Source organism: Cetorhinus maximus, chromosome 11 (assembly GCF_964194155.1).
Source record: "Cetorhinus maximus chromosome 11, sCetMax3.hap1.1, whole genome shotgun sequence".
Lineage (NCBI taxonomy): Eukaryota > Metazoa > Chordata > Chondrichthyes > Lamniformes > Cetorhinidae > Cetorhinus > Cetorhinus maximus.
This window is the reverse complement of record NC_135889.1, coordinates 91,552,757-91,568,393: the sequence shown is the minus strand read 5'-3', so window position 1 is coordinate 91,568,393 and position 15,637 is coordinate 91,552,757. Positions and strand designations below refer to the sequence as shown.

The following is a 15,637-nucleotide window of genomic DNA, read 5'->3' as shown; positions in this document are numbered from 1 at the left end:
TTGGGAAAATGCAGCAGGTCAAGGACAGAGATGTCAGCGTGAGAGCGAAATAGAGAATTAAAGTGACAGGCGACTGGAAGCTCAAGGTCATGCTTGCAACTGAACGGCAGTGTTCTGCAAAGCGGTCACCCAATCTGCGTTTGGTCTCTCTAGTGTAGAGGAGACAACATTGTGAGTAGCGAACACAGTAGACTAAATTGAAAGTATATGTAAATTGCTGCTTCACCAGGGAGGAGTGTTTGGGACCTTGGTTAGCAAGGAGACAGGAGGTAAAGGGGCATTTGTTATATCTCCTGCTTTTGCATGGAAAGGTGCTGTGGGAAGGGGTGGGGTGTTGGGGGTGACTGAGGAGTGGACCATGGTATCACAGAGGGAACGATCCCTTTGGAATACTGAAAAAGGAGGTGCAAGGAAGGTACATTTAACAGTGGCAGAAAATGATCCACTGAATACAGAAGTTGGTGGGGTGGAACATGAGGACAAGGGGAACCCTTTTGTAGCTCTGGGAGGGAGGGGAAGGGGTGAGACAGAAGTGCAGGAAATGTGGTGGACATGCTCGAGGACCCCGTCAACCATGGTGGGGAGGGGGAATCCTCAGTTGAGGAAAAAAGATGACATCTCAGAAACTTTGGTGCGGAGCGCTGCATCACTGGAATAGATGAACCAAAAGATGGAGGAACTGGGAGACTGGAATGGAATCCTTACAGGGTGTAGGGTGTGAAGAAGTGTAGTCGAGGTAGCTGTGGGGGTCAGTGGGCTTGTGATAATTATTAGTAGATAGCCTATTGCTAGAAATGGAGACAGAGAAATCAAGGAAGGGAAGGATGCTCCATTTGGTTGCAAGAGATGTGCATATTTGTGCAGGACCTATAGAAAAACTCAATAAAAGGAGGGCCAAGTTTAGGCAGAGCTCTCTTGCAGATTTGTGATGCCAGTGCCATTCATAGGAGAAAGATTGATCACCTTTGCATCCTGGGCACAGGCACTACGGTTGTACTATTTATAATGGAGTTATGATTTATGTTTCAGTGTATTGTTTGTAATTGGTAGTAAGATTTATATTTAAGTATATTTAAGTCTCTATGTAGTCCAGTGGTAGAACTCTTTATTCAGCTGGTAACAGATGAGCAAATAAGATCCAATAACAGGTAACCTTACAACTGAAAAACATTTCTTCTACTTAGATGTATTTCAGGATCAGACAAATGAAAATAAGCACATGTATAGCCTTGTTTTCTGTTACTGCTGGCATTAAGAAATCTCTCAGCCTCACCTAATAGGGTCTTCACATGCTCCAAATGGTAATTTTCCAAATTCTAGACCACCCACTTCTCCTCCAACCAATGCATCAAAATCTACATATGAAGGAAAATTCTGTATGAGGCACTTTGCATCCATAAAATGTTAGAAACTTGTCATCAAAATCTTATAGCTAACAAACATGTATAAATTAACTTTAAATTCTAGAACTATGCAGGCCATTAAATAAAATACAGTAATACCATATACCACTGCTTTTGTAGGGAGTGGAACACAAGACTTTTCCTGTTGCACCCAAGAGTAATAAGATTTATCCCATATACACCAATTTCTTGACTGTCTTCAGTTTTTATGACATCTGTAGTACTCAACTAAGAGTAAAGCTTGCATCACAAAACATTGCACAGCATAAAAAATGTTATGAATGTCAATCATGATGTGAATGTGATAACATGAACACGCTTGTGAAACCTCCACACCAGCACTGAGATCCTGATAAAGTTGTTTGCAGACCATATGTTTTAATGTAATTTTTGTGACTTGCTGCAAAGTACTTTACAAAGTTATTTGACTAAGCACCTTTCTGGATGGCTAGAATGAAGCTATAAAGGTGTGCAAGCCACTTTGTTATGAAATTTTAAATCCTGTGTACAGTTGTTCTACTAAGTAGCTTCACCTTACAAGCGCCAGCTTCAGGCATTCAGGGATACATGACTTCACAAGATGTATAATATACTAAGCAATGCAAACTTCACAAAAATGGTAGTAACCCCAAAACATTAAGATACTTAAAATTAACTCAATGTACCTAGACATGTTATAAGTTGCCTACACACCAGGACTAGGTGATCTGTCAGTAACCCGAGGATATATTACTAAATATAAGCCTTGTAACAACAATCATTTTGCTCCCCATAGTCCAAATTTCTGCTGCCCACCCCCTGACTGGTATCCACAAACATCACCTTGTGACCTACTAATTGTAAAGAAAGAAAGACTTACATTTATAGAGAGCTTTTCATCCGATGTTTCAAATGCTTTAGAACCAATGAAGCATTTTTGAAATATAGTCACCATTGTAGTGTAGGAAATGTGGCAGCCAATTTGTACACAGCAATATCCAACAAACAGCAATGAGCAATGTAATAATGACCAGATAATCTGTTTTTGTGCTGTTGATTGAGAGATAAATATAGGCCTGAATTTTATTGGTGGGGGGGAGGTGGGGTGGCGGGTTAATCAGCATACTGCTCGCTCTCGCTCTCCTTCTGCGTCGGTGCTGTGAAGGTGGGGAAAGTCAGTCCCGAATGAACAACTTTTAAAATGCCTGTCTTGCAGAACAAGTTCAGGGGCGGACCTCCACCCCTCAGTGGACAGGAAATCACACCCTCGTTGCTGACAAGACTGACTGGCTGGCAGCTCTAGCAGTCCCAGCAGCGCCAGAGCTCAGTAGTGGGTGCTGCCGGGACTTCCAGACGGGGCCTCGATTTAATGTTTCGTCAAAAGATGGCACCTCCTACACCACTTCCTCAGTATTGCACTGAAGTGTGAACCGTGACTTTTATGCTGAAGCCCTAGGGCTGGTTTTAATGCAGCCTGTTGCAGCAGGAAACATAGCGGCCGGGCCCATTTAATCATGGGAGCCCCTGCTTCAGCTTCCCGGTGCCAGCAAAACCTCCTCAATAAAGTCAGCAGGGCTGACGCAGGATTCCTCGCCATCAGTGGGATGTTAAGTAGGCTCATTAATGAGCCAAATAACACCCATTATCCCTGAATGGTGGTTCAATTCCTCTCTTGCCTAACTCACCTTTGGTTTGGGGTCTCACAATGATCCTGGGCCTCTGGTGGGTGCATTGCCGTCAGCAGCCACTGCTCCCCTTAGTACTGGTGGCGTGAGGAGACACCCATCGCTTATCAGTTGGCAGCTCTCAGTGTGCGGGTCTTCCGCAACTGGGGGCTTCAACTGCAGGGAAGACCTGACGGTGGCCCATTAAGTGCCTGAAGGGCACTTGATTCCATTGGGCCTTCCCCACAAACTGATGATATCTTGCGATGGTTGTCCAACCAGTGGGCGAGACCTTGTTGGCCCAACAAAATCCCAGCCCTGGAGTGGACATGAACCCAGAACCTTCTGACTCAATGGCAAGAGTAATACCAACTTCACAATGGCTGAAATATAAAATTGTCATAAAAGTTTGCCAATAGTCAGTATTTAATTTTAATTAGCCTTTATTTTAAGTTCAGAGCTACCAGGTTTAAGCATATTGTTTTAAGAAGCAATTAAGCTTTACCATCATGCATGTTGCTAAAGCACAAGAACAGCCAATTCAGCCCATCAAGTCGCCTCAATATTTTATCCATCACCACCCAGTCTAATCCCTGCTTGCATTGCATTCCCTTTAATATTCCTCTTTTTCAGGCAATTAAATCTCTTGTAAAATAATTTATGGATTGTTTCAACAGCTTGTGGCGGAGAATTCCAAATTCTAACCACGTTCTATATAAACTGAATTAAAAGCCATTAGCAAATATTATTTTCAGCCTTGGCTTTTCTTAATGCTTGCCTTAAGATCAGAAAATATAACATCTATCCATAACCTTAAAGGCATTTAAAAAAAAAGCCAAACTTTTAAGGAGAAGGATCTTTCATTATTGATGCAATAAATTGCAACACTGTGCAAGCGGTCTAGCAGCACATTTCTAATCCAGTAAATCCAACACTGAGGAGTTAAAGAGGGATAGCAGCCATTTGTGATGCAGCTATTACTGATGCAATTAAATTCTAACACTGTTTAAATGTGAGGGCAAACAGCTGTTACTAAGGCAACAATTTTAAATTGTGCATTAGGAAGAGGTGAAAGGCAGCAACACAAGGCAGACATTCAAATCTATTACTATTTCTATGATCTATCATAACATATTTTATGCACTCAAATTTAAACATGGTGCCTGATCCGTTATGCCTATATGTGGATGAACATTGTGCTGTGAAGACCATTGCTGCAATATACCATTCGCTGAACAATATAGCTATGTGGTAAAATTAAACGTACTAACTCAAGACTAATTATCTAAATTAGAATGTTTCATGTTCATTAAAAGCTTGAACTCAATCAACTGAAATTTTAAAAATCCAATCGAAATCCATCAAGTTTTCATTAAGCTATTGGGTTAAAAGCATTTTTGAATCCAAGCCAATGACAGTTCCTCCACAGTTACAGGCCATCCAAAAAAAAATAGTTTCATGCAAATACACTCAAAATCTACTGAAATGGAAGCCTTCAACTATTATTTCAGTGTGCTTAAAATGCAACTGCTCATAGGCCTACCACTAAGATTAATTCTGCTCCCTCATGTTTGCATAAGTTGCAAGCACAGCTTGTAATTCACTTTTACTTTGTAATAAAAAGCTATTTTCTACCTTCTTTTGTCTTTCTGCTTCATATATCATAACCCAACAGAAGGGCTAATCAAGTAGCATGTTCATTGGCATTTGCTTGGTTTACTTAAGTAAACCAGTTAATCATAAAATAAAATTCAGCACTGTGAGCTATTGTAGTACTCACTGGGTAAAAAGCGAAAATTCAATGGTTTGGCACTGCACAGCTGGTATAAGTCTTAGCATATGCTGTCAGGTGCTTGAACGGTACGGTACGCCCATTACGTGGAGGGCAAGAAAAGCTCTGTTGATTAGACAAGTTGATAGGAAACTGGTATTATGAGCAGAAATTTTAAAAAAAAGAATATAAGCACATAAATGGAGATTAATGAAGATTTTCCAATCTTCACTAGATACAGGGGAGGTACCGGAGGACTGGAGAAATGCAAACGTAGTTCCATTGTTTAAAAAGGGATCAAAGGAAATGCCAAACAATTATAGGCCAGTTAGTCATACACCGGTGGTGAGCAAATTAGTAGAATCAATCCTGAGAGATAGGATTAACTGTCATGTGGAAAGACATGGACTAGTCAGGGATGGTCAGCGTGGATTTGTTAAAGGAAGGTCTTGCCTCACAAATTTGATTGAATTCTTTGAGGAAGTGACAAGAAGGGTTGATGAAGGTAGTGCAGTGGATGTTGTGTACATGGATTTTATCAAGGCATTTGACAAGGTCCCACATGGCAGATTGGTCAGGAAAGTAAAAGCCCATGGGATTCAGGGTAATGCAGCAAACTGGATAAAAGGTTGGCTTTGTAACAGGAAACAAAGGGTAATGGTTGATGGATGCCCTTGCGAATGGAAAGTTGTCTCAAGTGGTGCTCCACAGGGCTCAGTGTTGGGACCCTTGCTGTTTGTGTTATATATTAACGATTTGGATGTGAACGTGGGGGGCATGATTGGGAAATTTGCAGATGACACAAAGATTGGCCAAGTAGTGGATAGTGTAGAGGATAGCCATAACCTCCAAAACGATATAGATGGGTTGATGGAGTGGGCGGTAAAGTGGCAGATGGATTTTAACATAGAGAAGTGTAAGGTCGTACATTTAGGGAGGTGAAACATTAACAGGGATTACAAAATAAATGGGAATGTACTAAGAGGGGTAGATGAAGTGAGAGATCTTGGTGTACAAGTACACAGGTCCATGAAGGCAGCAATTCAAGTAGACAAGGTTGTAAAGAAGGCATATGGAATGCTCTCCTTCACTGGCAGAGGTATAGAATATAAAAGTAAGGATATAATGTTGGAATTGTATAAAACACTGGTGAGGTCACAACTGGAGTATTGTGTGCAGTTCTGGTCACCACATTACAGGAAGGACGTAATAGCTCTGGAGAGAGTGCAGAGGAGGTTTACAAGAATGTTGCCAGGGTTAGAAAAGAGTAGCTATGTGGAGAGATTGGATAGGTTGGGGTTATTTTCCTTAGAACAAAGAAGGCTGAGAGGTGACTTGATTGAGGTGTACAAAATTACGAGGGGAATAGATAGAGTGGACAGGATAAAATTGTTTCCCTTGATGGAGAATTCTAGAACCAGGGGACATAGATTGAAGATAAGTGGCAGGAGGTGTATGGGAGACATGAGGAAGAACTTTTTTTACGCAGAGGGTAGTGGGTGTCTGGAATTCACTGCCCAAGTTAGTGGTAGAGGCAGAAACTTTAAACTCTTTTAAAAGTACCTGGATCTGCACCTAAAGTGCTGTAAGCTGCAGGGCTATGGGCCGGGTGCAGGAAGGTGGGATTAGAAAGGGCGCCTGGGTGTCCTCGGGCTGGCATGGACATGATGGGCCAAATGGCCTCCTTCTGTGCTGTAACTTTTCTATGGTTCTATGGGGGGGCCAACATAAAGATCATTACAAGAATCTCAGCAAATAGCAAAGTCGCTCAGCATACAATGGTAACTCCATCCTTTCCTCCTCCCTCATCTCGGAAGTTATCAACAAATGGAGAGCAACAAAGTCAAGGAAGGAGGCGAAATGCAAGCAGATTTAAAGGGGAGATAGTGGCATTGTGGTCATGTCACTGGACGAGTAATCTACAGGTCCAAGGTAATGGTCTGGGGACACAGGTTCAAATTCTACCACAGCAGCTGGTGGAATTTATATTTAAGTAATAAATCTGGAATTGATAGCTTATCTCAGTAGGTGACCATGAAATTACCATTTGTCATAAAAGCTGTTGCCGGAGGTTCACCAGTAACGGTTGTTGGCTTAGTACAAAGAGGAGAAAAGTCAATTCTCTCTTAACTCTAAATTCGCTTTATTCACGTCGTTAGATCATCTACATATAGCTTATACGTCTGCTTAAATATAGACATGCAGTTTACAGCAGGTTATACAGTTTTATACCCAAAACTAGGATCTAAATGCACACCCACTAGGTTTTTCTGACACTCCCTGAGCGGTCACAGAATATAAAAGCTAATACCCGAAAAGGAGAGCTGACGCTGGCCAGGCGTTCCGTTCTCTCTCTCTTGTCTCTATGTTGCTGATGTAGGTTCTTCTGTTTCTGCGATGGTTGGTCTCCGGAGTCTCGCTGTTCCACGCCTGAAATCCTTCCAGTATTATACTGAATCTTCTCTCTTCGAGTTGTGCTGTCTCTCTCCCGTTGGTTTAGGCCTGCTTGCCTGATTTGTGGCATATTCTCATTGGCTCTGTTCAAAGACTTGCGGTATCACTTCATTCCTCCTTTCTAAATAAGGACTCATCACATTTCCTTTGTCTTCAAGACACTCAGCTATTTCAAAACTGGTTCTAGTCAGTTCTGCCCAGTGACTGGAACTCAGGTTTCAAAAGTTGCTCAGGCCAGTGACTGGACTCAGGTTACTTCAGGTCAAAAGTTGCTTTTGCCTGTGTCAGCAGTTTAGCTGCAGCCCCTGGCCAACAAAACCCATCTGGTTCACTAATTTCCTTTAGGGAAGGAAATCTGTCATCTTTATCTGGTCTGGCCTACATGTGGCCCCAGACGCTTAGCAACATGGCTGATGCTTAACTGCCCTTTGAAATGGCCTAGCAAGCTGTTCAGCTGTACCAAACCGCTACTGAAAAGCTGAAAAGAAATAAAGCGACTGAGGCACATTACTAACATGTGGGCACTTGAGCCAAAGTTGGGAGAGCTGACCCACAGACTCGTCAAGCAACAGCCTGACATAGACATACTCATCGAATCTTATCTGACAATGTCCCAGATACCACCGTCAAAATCCTGGCCCAACAAAACCACCAGAGATTGTGGCACAGTGGTATACTGTTGGGAGTGAGTTGCCTTGGGAGTCCTCAATATCGACTCTGGATCCCATAAAGTCTCATGGCATCATGGGTAAGGAAACCTCCTGCTAATTACTACCTACTGCCCTCCCTCAGCTGATGATTCAGTACTCCTCCACGTTGAACACTACTTGGAAGAAGCTATGAAGGTGACAAGAGCACAGAATGTCCATCACCAAGAGTGACTTGGTAGCACCACTGCTTACCGAGCTGGCCAAGTCCTGTAGGGCAGGGCTTCTGGCAGGTGGTAAGGGAACCAACAAGAGGGAAAAACCTAGTAGACCTCAAGTGCATCTGTCCATCACAATGGTTAGAGTGACCACTGCACAGTCCTTGTAGAAACAAAGTCCAGTCTTCACATTGAGGATACCATCCACTGTGTTGTGTGGCACTACTACTATCGTGCTAAATAGGATAGATTCCGAACAGATCTAGCAGCTCAAAACTTGGAACCCATAAGGTGCTGTGGGCCAACAGCAGCAGCAGCATTGTATTCAACCACAATCTGTAACCTCATGGTCTAGCATATCCCTCACTCTAACCTTACCATCAACCAAGGTATCAACCCTGGTTCAATGAAGAGTGCAAGAGAGCATGCCAGGAGCAGCACCAGGTATACATGAAAATGAAGTGTTAACTTGGTCAAGTTATAACACTGGACTACTTGCCAAACAAGCAGCAGCATATGATAGACAGAGCTAAGTGATCCCACAACCAATGGATCAGATGAAAGCTCTGCAGTCCTGCCACATCCAGTTGCGAATGGTGGTGGACAATTCACCAACTAACCAGAAGATACAGCAAAGATTATAAGCACCGACAATATCTCGACAGTCGCACAGAAGACTTGTGCTCCAGAGCTAGCCTCACCCCTAGTCAAGCTGTTCCAGTAGCTATAGCTATAACATTGGCATCTATCCAACAATGTGAAAAATTGTCCCGGTATGTCCAAAAATATCCCCATCAGTGACTGCAAAAGTCAAGGCTGAAGCATTTGCAACTATCTGCAGCCAGAAGTGCTGAGTGGACAATCCATCTCAGTCTCCTGAGGTCCACAGCATCACAGATCCAGTCTTCAGCCAATTCAATTCCACATGATATCAAGAAACAGTTGAAGGCACTGGATACTGCAAAGACTGTGAACCCTGACAACATCCCGACAGTAGTAATGAACACTTGTGCTCCAGAACTAGCTGTGCTCCTAGCCAAGCTGTTCCAGGACAGCTACAACATTGACATCTATCCGACAACGTGGAAAATTGCCCAGGTCTGTCCTATCCACAAAAAACAGGAAAAGCCAATCTGACCAATGATTGCCCTATTATTGTACTTTGATTATCAGCAAAGTGATGGAAGGTGTCGTTGACCGTGCTATCACGCAGCACTCATGGTAATAACCTGCTCACTGATGCTCAGTTTGGGTTCCACCAGGGCCATTCTGCTCTTGATCTCATTCTAGCCATGATCCAAACACAGACAAAAGAGCTGAACTCAAGAGGTGAGGTGAGTGTGACTGAGTGACTGCCCTTGACATCAAAGGAGCATTTGACCAAGTGTGGCATCGAGGTGCCCTGGCAAAATTGAAGTCAATGGGTATCAGGGTGAACCCGCCAGTGGTTGGACTCATATCTAGCAAGGAAGACTGTTGTGGTTGTTGAAGGCCAATCACCTCAGTCCCAGAACATCGCTGCAGGAGTTCCTCAGGGTACTGTCCTAGACCCAACCACCTTCAGCTCCTTGATAAATGACCCTCCCTCCATCATAAGTCAGAAGTGGAAATGTTCGCACAATATTCAGTACCATTCACAACTTCTCAGATACTGAAGCAGTACATGACCATATATAGCAAAAACGTGAACAACACTTAGGGCTTGGGCTGATAAGTGGCAAGTAATAGTCGTGCCACAAAAGTGCAAAGCAATGCTCACTCTAACAAAAGAGAATCTTACCACCTCCCCATGACATTCAATGACATTACTATCAGTGAATCCCACACTATCAACATCCTGGAGATTACCATTGATCAGAAACTGAACTGGACCAGTCATATACATACTGTGGCAACAGGAGCAGGTCAGAGGCTGAGAATTCTGCAGCGAGTAACTCTTCTCCTGACTCCCTAAAGCCTGTCCACCATCTACAAGGCACAAGTCAGGAATTTGATGGAATCCTCGCCACTTGCCTGGGTGAATGGAACTCCCAAGACACTCAAGAAGCACAACATCATCCTGGAAAAAGCAGCCCGCTTGATTGGCACCCCATCCACCACCTTAAACATTTAGTCTCTCCACCACTGAAGCACAGTGACAGTGTGTATCATATACAAAATGGACTGCAGCAATGTGGCAACATCCAAGCCTCCTTGAGCAGCACTATCTAAAGCCACAACCTCTACCACCTAGGACAAAGGTAGCTGGCGCATGGGAACACCACCACCTGCAAGTTCCCCATCAAGCAACACACCATCCCGACTTGGAACTATATTGCTGTTCCTTCACTGTCGCTGGATCAAAATCCTGGAACTCCCTTCCTAAAAGCACAGTGGGTATAGCTGCACCAGATGGACTGCAGCAGTTTAAGAAGATGGCTCACCACCTTCTCAAGGGCAATGAGGGATGGGCAACAAATGCTGGTCTTGCCAACACCCTCATCCCATGAAATAATTTTTTAAAAATATGTTTAAAAAAAGCAAAGTATGAGCACGGACAAATTAACTAAACTCAGAACTATGGCCTGCTGTTTGAATTTTTATGGTGCTCAATGACAGCCTTTAAATTGCACAAATAAAAGATGTAGTCTTATAACATTAAATACAACCAAGCATGTCCTACCTGGAGGTTGCTGGGGCCAGGAGTACTGTTGCCAGTCTTGAAGGACGTATGTAAACCGAATAGCTACATTTATTGGGGGCAAAGGTGTCAAAGGGCACCCCTGGAAAAGAAAAAGATACAAGCAGCTTTAACTCCAATAGGGCTAAGTAAACATAAAAGACCAGGCTTAAATTTCTTACAATTCAGAACTCAATTCATTCTTTGAGCTTTAAAAACATTAGCAATTTTATTTGACAAGTAAATCACTGGTTAAAAAAGATATTAAAACGGATGCAAAAATAATAAAGTGCAAATAATATGTTAATTACATAAGACAGGGGTTGTCAACCTCTGCTTCTCAGACTCCTTCCCGTGTTATAAAAATTCCACAGATCCCCTTTAACACAAGCATTTTTCTGCATAAAAACTCAATTGAATACATTTATTTTAAGCTTTTTATTCAAACTTAATGTGAAACTTTGTTGCTGGTGCTGGGCACCAAATTGATGCTTGAGTGAGGGGCATGAGCATCAGATTGAGGCTTGGGTGAGGGGTATGGGAACCAGATCAAGGTTTTGGTGACAGGTACAGCATTGTGTTGATGATGTACACTTTCTTGCACCTGCGTAAGCAATAAAGTTGTTACTGGCAGTTGGTTGAATCGAATGGTCAAGTGCAGATTTAAAAGAGTGCTGGGAGTTGGGTGAGTGAGGGAGTTAAGTGAAGAGGGGAAGGAGGTGCCCATTTGCTTTTTTAACCTTTTCACCCTGTAGGAATTAGTTCTTACTGTACTACAGGGGAAGAAGCTAGCTGCTTGGTGAGTATCTGGTAAGTGGTTAAGGCCTGTTCTATTCCTAAGGTTTAAAATAGTACACGAACTGGTGTTAAGGTTAATAAAATAGATAAAAGAAAAGGAAAATAATTAATTGCACAAAATAATTAAGTAGTTAATTAAAACACATTAAGGATGGCAAGACAGGTGATGTGTCATGGCTGTAGCATGTAGGAGCTTCTGGATGCGCTTTGATCCAGGACAAACACATCTGCAATGAGTGTTTGCGGCTTGAGGAGCTTCAGCTCAGAGTCACTGAACTGAAGGCCAAGCTGCAGGCACTGCGATGCATCAGGGAGGGGTCAAGATACCTGGACAGATTGTACCAGGAGACGGTCACACCCCTTAGAATAGGGTCTTCTGATTTGGTTAGTGACCTGGGACAGGAGGGTGTGACTGCGAGTGAGGCAGGTAAGAGGACCCAGAGGGGAGGAGTGCAGCAGCCTCAGCCTTTGCAATTGTCCAACAGGTCTGACGTTCTTTCAGCCTGTTTGGATGAGAGTGGAGCTGCAGGGTGGATGAGCTGACTGGCTATGGCGCCATGGTACAGGAAGCCATTTAAGTGGGGCAAGGGGGAGCAAAAAGGAATGTAGTAGTAGTATGGGACAATATAGTGAGGGTCATTGACATTGTTCTCTGCAGCAAAGCGTGAGAGTCCAGCCTGCCCGATGCCAGGGTTCGGGGTATCTGCTCAGGGCAGGAGAGGAACTTGCAGTGGGAAGGGAGGATCCAATTGTCATGTCCATGTAGGTACCAACAACGTAGGCAGGACAAGGAAAAAGGTTCTGTTCATTCAGTATGAGGAGCTAGGCACCAAATTGGCATAGGACAAATACAATTAAAGAGATGAACGCATGGCTCAAAAACTGGTGTAGTAGAAGTGGGTTCCAGTTCGTGGGAAAGGGAGGGCTGTCCCATTGGGACATAGTCTGCATCTGAACTGTGCTGGAACCAGTGTTCTAGTAAGCTGCATAACTAGGGAAGTAGGGAGGATTTTAAACTCTATAGTGGGGGTAAGGGATCAAATTTGGAAAGATGCGATAAATCAAAGAGTAGAGACAAGGCAAGAGAGAAAGATACAAATATAGGAAAGGATAAACAGACAATTACATGAAGAGACAGAGAGTACAAATCTAAGGGCAGATAAGGCTAGAAGTTAAAAAATAAGGACAAAACTCAAGGGTGGAATTGTGCGGTAGTGGGCGGGCAAAACAACATCTTATCTGCCGGTCATGATGGCAGGTTATCACGCTGTACCGTCCCAAAACCGCCGCATTACTTATGCATTCCCAGGAAACACACCGTTTCCATGGTGGGGGGAGCAGGCTCTCATTCGCCCGCCACGCCATCACCTCGCCGCTTCATCATGCTGGGCGCCATGTTTAAAGTCTAACCACGTGCACACATCTCAGTGCTTCCAGCCCACGACTACTGCAGGGAAGATATCCACAGAAGGCAAAAAGACTGCAGCCCCCAGGTTTAATGATGCGTCACTGAAGTGCCATTTGGACGCCGTGGAGTCCCGCCGCGATGTCCTCTACCCTCACTCTGGCCAAAGGACAGGCAGCGACATTACCAATCCAGCATGGCAGGCGATGGCTGTGGTGATCAGTGCCAATGCTGCACAGAGGCTGGCCGTTCAACGTAGCTAGAGGATGAAATGATCTCATCCATGCATCCAGGGTATGACAACCATCTCATCACTCTAAACTCACACACTCAAGCCCATCACACATTCACTGGCACATCACTCACTGCCAGCTCAAGGGACAACACCACTCATTCTGACACACATACCCTCATGTCCATCTGGCCTCATCTCCTCTGGAGACTGCCTCCTCAGTCCTCACCATCTTGAGGCCACTTGCACAGATCAACATGTGCCCCCCACACACACCCTGGAATATCTTCCTTCCCCAGTACAGCTCTCGTTCTGCAGCCTCTTCCCTTGCCCAAGGCCACTTCTCCTTCTTCCCCAAGCAAGACCTTACCCTGCAGCCCTTGAAAAGCCACCCACATATGACTGATCTTGTAGGTAGAGACCTACCCGTGAGCCCCCAAAAGCGATGTGGTGCTGTCTGTGAAGCTCGGCGCTGATGACTGAGAATGCTGACCGAAGCAAGGTAAACAAACCTTGAAGTCCCAAGCGAAGTGCAGCCCCCTCAGGTGCACGTCACTTGTGTGCTGCTGTGAAACATGTTGGTATGTTTTCCTGCCAACATTGGCAGGAAATCCAGCTGGGCGGGATTGGGAGCGGTGGGCAGATGAGTCCAGCAGGCTCGCCTTATAATGATATGCTGATGTCCTACAACAAGGTTCCCGACGTCCAATGGCAGGAAACGCAGCCCGCCATCAACAGGCTGAGCAGACAAGGGCAAACTGGTTTCACGCTGTCATGAAACTGATCGCACCATATTGTCCATTCATGCCACCGAACACACCCGATGCCAGCGGACACACAAAATCCCAGCCCAAGATTCTGTATCTGAATGCACATAGCATTCGAAACAAAACAGGTGAACTGACAGCTCAAATAGAAATAAATAAGTACAATCTGATAGCCATTACAGAGACATGGCTGCAGGATGACATTAATTGGGACCTGAATATTGAAGGGTACATAACATTTAGGGAGGGAGGGAAACTAGGAAAAGGTGGAAGGGTGGCTCTGTTAATTAATGATGTTATTAGCACAATAGAGAGGGATGACCTAAGTTTAGGTAACCAAGACTTGGAAGCGGTTTGGGTAGAGATGAGAAATGATAAAGACAAGAAATCACTTGTGGGAATAGTGTACAGGCCCTCTAACAGTAGCCACATCATAGGACTAAGTAAAAAGGAAGAAATAATATGTGCTTGTCAGAAAGGTATGGCAATAATCATGGGGGATTTTAACCTACATATGGACTGGAAAAATCAGATGGGCAAAGGTAGCCTAGATGAGGAGTTCACAGAATGTTTTCAGGATGGTTTCTTAGAACAGCACGTTCTGGAGCCAACCAGAGAGCAGGCCACACTAGATCTAGTATTGTGCAACAAGATAGGATTAATTAATGACCTCAGTGAAACTCTTTCGAGTTATCAACAGTCACAGATTGCAACTCTTTTCGAGTACAATCACAGTTCTTGGTTTCCGGGAGTGGGACATGAACCCACAACCCTCTGATTCAAAGGCGAGGGTGCTATGAACTGAGCCACAAGGCGACCCTAGGTAGCAGTGATCATAATATGATTGTAAAATTCAATCAGTTTGAGGGAGAGAAGGGCAGATCCAAGGCTAATATTTTAAGCTTAAATAAGGGCAATTATGAGGGCATGAAAGCAGAGCTCGCTAAACTGAACTGGCAAATTCGGTTAAGGGATAGATCAACAGAGACGCAGTAGCAGACATTTAAAGGGATATTTTAGAATACACAGAATAGATACATTCCAACGAAAAAGAAAAATTCCAAGGGGAGGATCCACTATCCATGTAAACTTAAAAAGTTAAAGATAGTATCAAACGTAAAAAAAAACATACAATTGCCCAAGGATAGAGAAGATTGGACAGAATATAAAAACAGCAAAAAACAACTAGAAGATTAATAAGGAGGTAAAAATTAGAGTACAAGAGAAAGCTAGCTAGAAATATAAAAATCAGAGAGTAAGAGTTTATGTAGATATTTAAAAAGAGAAGTTAACAGAGTGAGCACTAGTGAGTCTGGGGAATTAATAGTGGAAAATATGGAGTTGGTAGATGAATTGAACAGGTATTTTGCATCGGTCTTCACTATAGAGGATACAAGTAACATTCCAGAAATAGCTGTAAATCAGGAAATGGAAGGGAGGGAGGAACTCAAGAAAATTACAATCGCCAGGGAAGTGGCACTGAGCAAATTGTTGGAGCCGTGGACTGACAAGTCCCCAGGTCCTGATGGATTTCATCCTAGGGTCTTAAAAGAAGTAGCTAGTGAGATAGTTGATGCGTTGGTTTTAATTTTCCAAAATTCCCTAGATTCGGAGATTGGAAATAGCAAATGTAACTCCTT

General features: G+C 43.7%; 1 protein-coding gene across 8 annotated transcripts in view; it reads right to left on the bottom strand.

The window, feature by feature from the left end:
• rab3gap1 (RAB3 GTPase activating protein subunit 1) overlaps nucleotides 1-15,637 on the bottom strand; it is a 76,587-nt gene that overhangs the window by 41,005 nt on the left and 19,945 nt on the right. For all 8 annotated transcript variants that reach the window (XM_078552462.1, XM_078552464.1, XM_078552466.1 and 5 more), the window contains 2 exons: nucleotides 10,799-10,898; nucleotides 1,274-1,355 (listed from right to left, as the gene is read on the bottom strand). In XM_078552462.1, the coding sequence (XP_078408588.1) occupies nucleotides 1,274-1,355; nucleotides 10,799-10,898 (182 nt within the window). The remainder of the gene's footprint in view (nucleotides 1-1,273; nucleotides 1,356-10,798; nucleotides 10,899-15,637) is intronic.